At 51.5% G+C, this 12387-nt stretch overlaps 1 protein-coding gene across 1 annotated transcript; it reads right to left on the bottom strand.

Moving 5' to 3' along the window:
• Window positions 1–172: 172 nt before the first annotated feature.
• On the bottom strand, window positions 173–8721 carry LOC119112735 (mothers against decapentaplegic homolog 3). The gene is made up of 7 exons (XM_037237011.1): window positions 8629–8721; window positions 6917–7160; window positions 5681–5874; window positions 4863–5075; window positions 4057–4335; window positions 2887–2997; window positions 173–1518 (listed from the first exon to the last, which is right to left on the bottom strand). The coding sequence occupies exons 2-7, from the start codon at window positions 7111–7113 to the stop codon at window positions 1250–1252; spliced, it is 1263 nt and encodes a 420-aa protein (XP_037092906.1). The 5' UTR covers window positions 7114–7160; window positions 8629–8721; the 3' UTR covers window positions 173–1249.
• Between the last annotated feature and the right edge of the window lie 3666 nt (window positions 8722–12387).

Here is a 12387-nt window from a genome sequence, read left to right as displayed (position 1 = left end):
ACCCACAGAGGTGCATGACGATTCTCAGAACACGCAACCGGCCAGAGCATCCACCACACCTCTTCCCACCGCAGCCCGTTCGCCGTCACAGTCGTGACGCACACCGCTCCCCGCCTCCGCTGCTGAACACCCGTGAGACAAACCGACTGTATTAGTGTCAGCTACACGTCACATGACCGCCGGCTCCCGCGGCGACGTCTGCGGACGCGACAGCCTCCGGCTCGGGCGGCGCCGTCACAGCGGCGGTGGCACACGTCACGGGCGGCGGACCGGGCCAATGCAAGCCCAGCCGAGCCCCCTCACGCGGCCGGCCGCGCGCGCACACACGCGCCCAGCCTGCAGCGGCCTCACAGCGGCCCACCGCCGTCAATCGCACGGCAAGAACACCGAAGGACAACCTGATTGTTCTTTGACACCGGTTCGCCGCGGCGACCAATAGGCGGCGACGCTCCGACGTCAGCAGTGACATCACACTGCTGCCGGCCACACGCGCTGCGCGGGGCAGCCCCAGGCGCCGTGACATGGACGCGAGCGGCGCGCGAGATTCGCGCCTGGCGCACGTGGCTGCGGCGGCAACACAAGCGACAGCAGGGCTGATCTAGGCGCGCCGGCCGGCGCGGAACGCGCGCTGCTCACGCACGTGCCGGCCGGTCAGAGCGGCGAGGACCAGTACCAATACTCCCTGCAGCATATTTGGCTTCTGCCATGGAAGAAGGCGCGGCGCGCACGCGAGGTGAGCGTGGAGGAGGTGAAGAGCATCAGGCGCACCGAGGAGGGGGAGGGGGAGACGAGCTGCTCTACGGCGATTTGATTCACAGCGGGGATTTCGGCCAAAGGCGCGTATGCTACATAAATGTCCACTCGCGGGCTGCCGGCTGACTAGCTCGCACGCGCTGGGCGGATGACGCACGCGCGCGCGCGCGCGCTCTCAGCTTCCAGGACAATGTGTATGTGGGGGGGAGGAGGGGGGATTAGGGACACGAGAGTCAGTTCCGCGCCGTCGCACGAGCCCGCCAGCGCGTCTGATGGGCTCACACGAGTCCTGCCGCTGCCGCAGCCGCGGCCGAGCTTCGTCACACAGGCGGCCCGACCCCGCCGGACCGGGCCAGCTCCGCTCCACCGTCCGTCCCGCCGCGCGAGGGAGCGGACGGCGTCGAGAAGGTCCGACACGCCACACGAGCGCGCGCCGGCCGGCGCCGCGGACTGCGGCCGGGCGGGGCGGCGCCACGCCGCGCCGCACGCTGCCTCATTAGGACATGGACGAACAGGGCATGTGCGGCGAGCCCATCTGCGTGAGCACGCGGTCCAGCCACTGCAGCGGCCCGTTCAGGTGCAGCTCGATCCAGCAGGGCGTCGACGTGACGATCTGCCGGCGGTACTCGGCGCCCCAGCCCTTGACGAAGCTGATGCGGATGGTGCACATGCGCGTCAGGCTGTACACCGCCTCGAAGCCCTGGTTCACCGACTGGGCCAGCATCGCCGCGAACTCCAGGTTGTTGAAGATCTTCAGGTTACACTCTGCAACGACGGAGCGGGGTCAGACGATAGTGTCCTCCGCCACTCGTCAAAAACGCAACGCGTCGTCAGCTGACGATTAGAGCGACCGATGTGGTCCCCAAGGTCGCCAGACTGTTGGGTTGACGCGCTCCCGCTCCCCAAGGCCGCCGTTTTTGACAGCAAACGGGTGACATTCGGTGTCGCATGGTGACGGCACCAGCACCGCCCAAGTGGCACATGAGGCAGATTTCGCACAGGGTGCTAGGATACCACATACTGCTGCAGGTCAATTAGTTGCCATCACTAACAAACAAAGGACAAGAATGCGAAGAAATGGGTTGGCATGTGATAAATATGGAACATAGCTGCCCAATGTAACAAAAATACAGTCAATGAATAACCATGAAGGTGAAATCAGCTACCGCATGCCAACACTGACTAAAAAGACTACCTAAATGCACCTGTACAGCGATTTCGTAGAAACGTCAGCCAGCCGTCGATGAAAAGAAGGTACAACAAGGAAATAAAACGTTTTCTGGCAGTCACCAGTCCAGGCAAAAAAAGAGAACACTGCTGCGCCTCACCGCACCCGTTCCCAGCGTACATGAGGGCTGTGCTGGGCTGTGCACACGTTACGTCTGGCGCGATGTGGCGCCACTTCTGCTCTAGGGCCACGCACAAGCGCAACTACGGACACCTCAGTCTCCCATCAATGGGCACCGGTGCGTTTCTGAGCGCGCCGCGCCGTCGGGGCTGTCGTCTCAGACGCCCGGGCGACGCCACCGCGACAGGGACGGCCACCGCTCCCAGTACCGGCAGAGCGCCGGCCGGACGCTGGCGTAGACGCGGTCGGCCCTCCGCCCCGGGCCTAGTCACGCCGGCCGGGCAGGCCGACAGGAGCGGACGCTAACACCGCCGCTGGTGGGGTAGACACGGCACACTGGAGCCGCCCCGAGAGCTGGGCAGGCCGACAGGAGCGGACGCTAACACCGCCGCTGGTGGGGTGGAGCCGGCACACTGGAGCCGCCCCGAGGGCTGGACAGGCCGCCAGGAGCGGACGCTAACACCGCCGCTGGTGGGGTGGACCCGCCACACTGGAGCCGCCCCGTCGGCTGGGCAGGCGGACAGGAGCGGACGCTAACACCGCCGCTGGTGGGGTGGACACGGCACACTGGAGCCGCCCCGAGGGCTGGGCAGACCGACAGAGGCGGACGCTAACACCGCCGCTGGTGGGGTGGACACGGCACACTGGAGCCGCCCCGAGGGCTGGGCAGACCGACAGAGGCGGACGCTAACACCGCCGCTGGTGGGGTGAAGCCGGCACACTGGAGCCGCCTCGAGGGCTGGTTCAGGACAAATGGTACGTGCCGCCGTCTCCGGCGTACTCACTGGGCGGTATTTTGCAGACGGTGGCTGGATGCCAGCCGAACCTGTGGTTGCAGTTGGGCGACTGGACGAAGATAGCCGACTCGCTGAGGCACTCTGCGAACACCTCCCCGCCTGCAACAGCACGCGCCGAATGAGGCGCCTCTGGAACTGCGCTGTGTCGCACGTCTGTGCTGCAGCACTTACGCAAGCATAAAACCTTGCAAGGTAAAACATATGGAGAGAGATACGCAGAAAGTATGACAAGTAAAACATACAAAGAAAGGTACACAGAAAACAATTATTAGCATACGGAGAAAGATACATAAAAAAACATTTCAGTTTCCGCGGCTGACATGACAATAAATCTGTGGTTGAACTTTGATGAGGTGCTAACCATGGTCAGGGACACGATCATGAGCATTCTGCATCGTCTCAGGACCATATAATGATGTTACTTGGTGCCCTTACCAGCCGCTGATAAGGCAAAGTTCATAAATGAGCAAGCAGCACCAAATGCCGCTGCACTAGAAACGGCCCATGACAGACACAACCTGTATATTAGACTATGCCTCCTCTAACCACGTCATATAGCCAGCGTCAATCAATGAACAGACCCGGCCCACCCACCACGAAGGACGAGAAGGCTCAGACTGGTGCAGCATGCCCCGCATGACGTCAGCGAAACCACTACATCTATACATGTCTGAATAGGCTCCACCGAAGGCAATGTGCTGTACAATGCAACTACATAAACATAAGCATTAACAATGTGAACTACACACAACTGACGGTAATTGTGTCCGACAGCATGGCGACAATAGCCTTAACTCTAAACCATAAACTACCAGTGGCAAGCTTTCCAAATCTATTTTGCTGGGCGTTTTAAACCGCGCCTTCCAAATATATCAATTTTTCCTGGGCACTTAAAATGCATGTGTCAGAGCTTTTCCCTCAAATATTCAAGGACACAGTCATCTGCATGGTTGACAAATCTCTCAGCAATTGGAGGCAATGCCGCACGTCGGCCAAGCCCACCTCCAGATCGGCGAGAGGCACACCAACAGCGTCTTCCATCCGTACCTACCGCCCTGAACACCCATCGAACATCAGACCGCTGCCTACACAGCAGCACCCCACTCCCCACCGGGAGACCAGGCAACGGCCCGCCGGCCGCCGCGGCCGATTCCTCACCGATATAGTAGAACCGGACGCCGTGGCCGATGTTGCGCCGGGTCTGCTCCACCACCGGGTTTCGGTTGATGTTGCTCAGCAGGCCGAGGCAGAAGCGGTCCGAGCTGCTCGGGTCGGTGAAGCCGTCCACGGTCAGGCTGGGCTGCGAGGCGTGGAACGTCTCGCCCACGCGGCTCGACAGCTCGTAGTAGCTGACCGAGCACCAGAACGTGGGCTCGCAGTAGGTGACGGGCTGCGCGTCCGGAGCCACCACCGGCGGCGGCGGCGACGGCAGCGCACCTGGCGGACGCGGCGTGCAGCTCAGCACCCGGCAGAGGGAGGCGCAGTGCGAGGAACGGAACGGACGGCAGCGCCGACGAGGCGGCAGCCCGGCGGCTTGTGCCCAAGGACGGGTTTAGACCGCGGCGGGACAGGACAGCCAGGCTGTGATGGAGACGCCAGGACGGCTTACAGTCCCAAAACAGCCAGGACACCAAAACCAAACGGAGCGGAACAGGTCACGTGGCGAACGCGCATAGACCAAACAGGGCCAGAAGGGACGCAGCCGGAATAGCTATGCACTTTCCTAAAAAAAAACCACAAAAAACACTGTACTTAGAGTTGTATGTGCAGGGCAGCCACTGACTGGCTCTGGCCCATGTCATCACCAATTGGGGAATGACGTCGAACCAAGTTACCGTACACACAAAGGCAATTAAAACGGTAAATACATACAGCAATTACAAACACGGCATGTACGTCACCAGCAGGACGCCGCGGGGCACGCCCCACAGCCCTCCCCGATGCGCGGCGCCATCCCGACTAACTGTCGTTGCGGTCGCTGTTGTCGCCGTCCTCGGACATGTACGACGTGGGCGGCGAGTCGGGCAGCGAGGCAGCCGGCGACTCCATCGGCGCCACCTGCTCCATGGGCGCCAGCTGCGCGTTCTCCGGCGGCAGCAGCGACAGCTCGTCCACAGCCGGCGGCTGCGCCGGGAACTCGCTCGGGTCGCACTTGGGCACGAGCACGGCCGGCAGCACTGCGGACCGGCCGCCGGCGGTCAGCGGCGACGGCCACGCGGCGCCGTGCGGCGCACCGCAGATCGGCCAATCACGGGCAGTGGTCTCAGGTCACAGTCACGGCAGCAGTGTAGAGGCACGTGGTGCGACCATCACCAAAATGGTTGATATATGAGTACTTTGCCAAAAAAGGTGATACCCATGTGGTAAATGGAACTTGAGATGGCTGGTGAACACATTTAAATCATGCCATACACATATATACAAATGATTCATATATATATATATATATATATATATATATATATATCTGTGGCAGCATTGTGCCTCTGACCCATCACTGCTTTGGCCACAAGACATCAATATTTGACAACAACTGATAGAAAAGGATATGCTTATGGTAACAGTGGTGTGGAAAGATAACTAGTGAATCCAATGGTGAATAAAATCTGTCACTTCTAGCCAGTATAATTTTTTGGTCACAATGATCATAGCACTGACACAAGTGACTGGATGCGAGTGAGGCACGCAACCACGGCAGAAACATATGGACCACTACCTACGTCATACCATGTATGGCCACCGAACACCGAGCCGCGAAGCCTCCGCCGGCCTGGTTCCTTACCGGGTGCCTGAGTCCTGAGATAGTGGTATGGGTTGATGCAGACCTCGTCCTTCTTGGACGTGAACGAAAACTGGCAGTGTTCGATGGCCTTGAGCTCGTGGTGCGACTGCAGGTCTGGGTAGCGCCAGAGCCGGCAGTAGATGACGTGGGGCAGCCCCTTCTTCTGGGAAACCTGCAGTCGGCCGTCTAGCGACCTGCACCAATACCGCCGATGTCAGGTGATTGCCGGCGGGCCGCGTAAGGTCATGTCAGGTCATTGGCTTTCAGTGCATGTGTCCAGTGCTGTCATGTTAGCGCCATGGCTTTGTGTACTGCAGTGTGGATGATAGACAATAGGTTACACATTCTTAGCTTATGACAACCAGGGATGAAAAATGTTCAGTTATGAAAACATTTCATAAAAAACTTTCTGGCAATTACAGATATTTTATTCAAAGAGTTATGGATGGAAATTTCAGATAATTTGTGAATGGTTTGTGGACCGAGTTTATTGTATGTGAAATACAGCTTTCTGGCAGATACGGGTGGCAACTGACACATCTCCAAGTCCTGACATGGGGGGACATTGGGAATTGTAAGGATGACATGGACAAAATCACACATACCATATAAATACAGGAAATCATGACTTAAGACTTGCAACTATTTTGAAATGGTGTAAAGAAAAGCATTTCTTAGGTGGAGAATAAAGGCAAAAATCCATTTAACTCCCAACTGCAAAACTGAGAAATTCCTGAAGTACACATATAAGATTTTCCAAATTGTGATAATATTAACTGCGCATATGAGTGGTAGCAATATGGAAACATGACTTAAAGTTTTGCTATCAGACATGCATCTTTCCATCAGAGTGCCAAAATAATTCTAAATGTGATGATTGAGTCCTGAGGGTACCCCAACAACAGAATGCCATCTTGTGCCTGGAAGACATTAATGTTAGAACTCCATATAAAGCAAAGCACTGAGTGATACAAATCCAGGAACTTTGCATCTTCAATGACAAGAGAGCTCTTTTTAACACACAATATAATTGAACTCACATGAAGTACTTTTTAGCACTAAAACACAGGGGCATGACCTGGTACACATCACACAACATGCATTCTACAGATTACATGCATGGTGAACTAACTGAAAATGATCAATGTCAGCCAATCATCAAAATTTAGGATGCTTCCTACAAGGCCGTCACAGAGAATCTGCAAACACACTGAGTACACACTTCACCAACCTCACCTTGGGATTGTGATGCAGCGGGTGGCTGGGTCCTGGCTAGAAATAGCCCTCTCCAGCTCTTCAACAGAGCCTGGGAACTTCTTTAATCTCTTGATAAGACTTTTGACAGCCTTCTCCGACCACTTGTCCTCGCCGTCACCTTTCTTCCAATTCAACAGTCTCTTAACCACAGGTGGTGTGAATGGGTTTATGGACATGATCCAATCCTTTTTCAAGATGATTATGCATGAATAGTATTATTGATCTGCAAGACAATGGTCAGACAAAGGCTGTGACTTACAAGTATATCAAATGCATCCCATTTCCAGCATTATGCTATCTATACATGCTGCTTAATGCAATGTTCTTTTCATGATTATCATCATGGCTTTCCATGCAAGCTGACTCCATACATACATCCACACCAAAACACACAATACAGGGGAGAGTTCGGAGCTGAGGTACCATATCAGTCACACAATCAAGCTGAGCAGTCCATTCAAATACATCAGTTGGTTAGGGCACCTGCCTTCCAACCCATCCACCCATGGCAGGGTTTAGATCACTTCAGGCATTAACTTTTTATTTGCCCTTGACTAGAATGGTTTTCAGCTCCGGCTTAAGGTCAGGTGATGTCACAGGGAGGACAGAGATGCTGGGCATTATTGCAATATACACTTTGTCACCTAATTCTATCACACATCTCAAACTCCATGATCAAGTGCTTGGTGCCGGGGCTCACACCGCAGACACTGCTTGGAGTATGTTCTGATCCCAAATACCTGTCCATTCATAAGGTTTGGGCTGCCCATTTAATAATAATAATGCATTAATTCAACAACATCTACTGCAACCAAATTAACAGGTGTGTTACAAAATATATCTTGGGAAGGATTGTTCCATATAACCAAGGACTTGGGAAAAATACAGGTAATTGTCAGTAGCATTGACACTTCACAATATTCCAGAAACTGATCATAGACACAAAGGTGCAAGATAAAATCTCACTGCACAGTTCCATACTCACAATCCATGTTCACAACATAACAAGAGCAGGTAAAATCCTACAAATGTTACCTATTTGGATGCTCAGAAATTGTTGAACCCATGACAGTAAGGGGGACATGCTTTACTTGGGATTCATCTATCACTTCAACCATGGCAGCACAGAGAGCATGGGTTTAACAAGTTAGAATTGATACCAAACAATCACACTGTACAACATACATGTTACACTTAACATGTCACATAAAACTTCAGCACACAGACAGCCAACATTTCAGACAATCATGGTGTTCTGAAGGTAACTTCAGGGAAAAATGCTCCAAAACTCATTTCATGCAAAAATAATTATAAAATTCATCACAACTTGACGTAGACAGCACTCCAAAGACGCAAACCAGACACGTTACACACCAATGACACGCACATCCACTGCAGTGGATGATCTGTACCGCGGACTGTTCTAACTGTGGGCTCCTATCAATTTCCAAACCTGATTTCACCAGCACATAACTATCCAAAGGTCATGCACGTCTCCTAAAACAGCTTTCAGAGCATCCAACTACCCTGCACATAATGTGCTTAACGTCCACCTCCTGTTTCCGGGATGGTAACGAGCAGGGCGGATTTCGCCCCTTCCAAGGGCGCGTGCTAATTGGGAGCTGCTTAGGCGCGTGCCCTCAATAGTATAGAATGCGTAACCCATTTCAGTCATTTCACTATGATCTCACACAACGCCAGGCGATCCATTTCTGTGGCTATCCCCAGATGCCTCCCGCGACTACCAACGCCACCCCACCGGACACAAACAATGAAGTAGCCGCAAATAAATATTTTCGTTACGTGCTCAAGGTTCAAGGATGGTACTAGAGTCCTGATCCTTCCTGATAAAGAACTGCTATTTAATGCACTGCGGAATGCCAGGGCAAAACCGGAGCGCACAGAACATTGATTCAGAGGTTTCAGCTCTGTTGAAAGTGAAAAAACAGCCTGTGTTTCTCGACCAAAAACACATGCGCTATTTTCTATTAATTTCCTTGTTTATTTCATCGGGAAAGAACCTCGTGCTCTTGCTGATGCAACGAGCACGAGGAAAAGCGTTAGATTGCAAAGACACTAATCTGCAGTCTATGAACCTGTGCTGTACTGAATCCGTCACACAATTGATTACAAAACATCTTTACAGTATAGACATAAGGTAGTATATACAAAGCCATGAAACCTCAAAATGCTATTCCGAACTTTTGTAGCCATTTAAGAAAACACAAAATATACGTCATAAAAATTTACAAGAATACCCATATGGCGTTGTAGTGACAAATAAGACGGGGTATCGTTAATTCGTCAGTATTGTCAATTTTAATGCATTTCTTGCTGCGTGCCAATTGCAGCCGCCTCGACACCTATGCTCAACAATGCCTTATCGTGATAGGTAGCCAGTAGAACAGGGCACATGCCCGCTGGCATTAACAGAGAAGAGGGACTTTGCAAACTCCGTGGAAATGTTCGAAACGAACCTCCTTGCGTGACCAAGCTCATTCAGTTCAGCTCGTAAACACAATAAGTTCACCGTTTAAGCCACCCGCTGACGTACTCAGTCGTCTTGCGAGGCACATCAGGCATTGCTTTGGAAGAAATGGCAGACTCTGGGTCTGGCAATTCTGTTTTGGTTGAACCAACCACAGTACAACAAAAAATACGAAGCCTGTCACCAGGCAGTACAGATTGCAGTGGCACTGATATTTACCGGATGTGCAAAAAGATTGCACAGTTGACCAAGGTAAGTTAGCTTGGTGATAATTGTTGCATGTATATTAAGTGTGTGGTTGTTGGTATTTTTTTTATACATTTACAGAGAGAATGTTAATGTTGGCATTGATGCTGATAAGTTACCACCTTATGCAGTTTCAGAATGAGCATGAAGCCATGCCCAGTTGAAGTCATTTTGACTGATAAGCTTGGTGATAGGCTGAAGTCTGGTGCACATTCTGTTTCTTTCTACTAGTAATTTGGCTTAGTTCACATAATATAGAAACATTTCTCAGTTAGATATTTAGCCTTGTCATAAATCAAATACTATTGTGGAGCAAGATGCCTGGAATACAACATTCAAGAGTACTTTTTTACCAGTAAACCAATGTTCTGCTTTTCATTAAGTTAATTTCACATAAGCCCTGTTTTTTGTCTGTTCTTTATGAATTCATAAGTCAAGAATAACCAAAAGTAAACTGATAAGTCTGTCCTGAGCTTGTTAAAAGTATCTGCTTTCCATTGCAGCCACTGTGGCATGGTGGGATTCAGGCACTTAAGGTGCTTGTAATTGGCCCCTTGGATTGCCCCTTGTTAGGAGAAATGCAGGGTTTGACCATTTCATACCAGTATCAGTCATTGACTGGCGGGTGTGCCTGATCTCAGAATTGAGTGGGATTCATGCAGTCCACTTCAGTTTTGTTGATGTTAGTTTTCATATTTAGATAATATGCAGGCCTCATATGGCTCAGGGGTCAGTTGCTAACCATTTAACACTTCATCATGAATGTTCTGTGAGCTCTGTTTCAAATATTTTTGCACCCAGCATGCAAAGTGTAGTGTATCACCATTGGTTTTAAGGATGAAGCCAGGCTTCCGGCCTCAAAGCCAAATCTGAAGCCAAGGCAGTGACATGAAGACAAAGTCATAGCCAATTCTGGTGGCTTTGAAGGTGTGGATTGTGGAACTGGAGCCAGATCCAGTTTTTTGATGTCTTTAAAATGTGAAGACAAATTTGGGGCCAGTCACCTCAAACTATGTACATTCAAAATCAAAGCCAAAGACAATGACTTCAAACTTAGATGCAAAGCAATGGCCAAATGCCTCAGTTAATGATTTAGGGATTGAAGCCAAAGAGAGTGGTATGCAGCATGGCCGCGAAACCGAGGCCATTTTGGCATCTCTTAAAACTGTTGGGTATGAGGATTTTGTGGAGTGGTTGAGATAAGCCGAGTCATCAGATGAACAGATGGAAGATTCATGAATCAGTGTCCTGTCCGTGTATGCTGGTACATACACGACGTTTCGGACGGTTAGTTTTCCGGCCGCCGCCAGGTGTGAATTTGTCCGGAGGATGACCGGTTTGTTTTGGCTTTCAGCCATGCATGCGTCACAGGTGTCAAGGATGTAAATATAAATTCATGCTGTGAGGTTCTTGGCTCCTCAGCTGCCCCTGCCCTCTTGGCTTCTAACCCGTTGCGCCTTGATTCCGAACGCCTTCATTCTGACCTGCTCGGCTGATTCGCCAAGCCCGAGACGCTTCGATGTCGGGTTCGCCGTCGTCCGACTCGTTACCGATTGAACAATGCTGAGTGGGGGGTGGGGCAACAGGCAGCGAATTCCCAGTGTGGGGGAGGGGGAGGGGGCAACAACGCATGTCGGCATCCTTGGCACCCAGGCCTCAGAAAATGACCACATTGGGACGGGCACGATTGTTTTTTTGTGAAGTAAAGCCGCAAATGTAGTGGAAAGGTCACGACAAGACTAGAGTCAGCTGTTCAAGATTGCGTGCAGTCGAAACCGTAGCTCAAAGCTTGTTTGAAGCTGAAGCCGTCTGTCACAAATGTCACAACGCCGAAGCCGATGTTGGGGCTAGTTGTTTAAAATGACGCGAAGCGGAAGCCGAAGCCGGCCGTGCGGAATGCCCAAAGGTGAATCAGAATCCGAAGTCGTTGGAGGAAAACCACGGCTCTGCGGCTTCACGGACGATCAGAACGCGGTAGCAGAGCATATGATCGCTCTTGGTTATAGGCACACCTTATACCGTCGAGCATTCACAATATGACCAATGTCTGTTTAACGTCGATTAACCAATGCATCCTGTTATACTGAAAGAAGACAATTTTCAGCTTAGAAACTTTGAACTCATGAAGTCCTGCGAAGCAACAAGGAGGGAGGTTCCGAACTTACCTCCGGAAAAGTAACATATAACGTACGTAGCCACCTGCAGAGCCTTCATGGCTTTCATGTTCCTGCCCCTGCCACGTCAAAAGCTGAATCGGTACGGGTGTTGTACGAACCAGGCCCGCTGTGCCGTCGAGGGCTGCGAAGTGCCTGGTGGTGACGCCGGTTAGCGCACAACCTGGAAGAGGAGCAAAATTTGCTCCCTCGTTTTTTCTCGAAATACTGAATGATAAATAAAGTTGTAAGCAGATTTTTTGTTACTGCAAATGGGGACGTTACGAAATGGGTGGTAAACATGAAGTAGGTTACATATTAATTTATTTATCCGTCAATAAAACTACAGGTACGGAGTAGTTTGCGCAAAACGACGCACGGAATTAGACGATAAGTCAGTGGTAACCCTAACGTGATGGCAGATGTGTATGATGTGTCATTTCCCTGATTGAAAGCTGTGTCTATCATATCAATGTGATCTGAAGACATGATGTTGCCTATCAAAGGAAGAAACTGTGTTAAGCATTGGCCCAAACGGCGCGAAAAATTGCCTGATTTGACCA

The sequence above is a fragment of the Pollicipes pollicipes genome, unplaced genomic scaffold, assembly GCF_011947565.3.
Source record: "Pollicipes pollicipes isolate AB1234 unplaced genomic scaffold, Ppol_2.1 Scaffold_7261;HRSCAF=8764_pilon_pilon_pilon, whole genome shotgun sequence".
NCBI classification, from domain to species: Eukaryota; Metazoa; Arthropoda; class Thecostraca; order Pollicipedomorpha; family Pollicipedidae; genus Pollicipes; species Pollicipes pollicipes.
The sequence above is the reverse complement of the archived record's forward strand: the minus strand, read 5'-3'. Positions and strand labels throughout refer to the sequence as shown.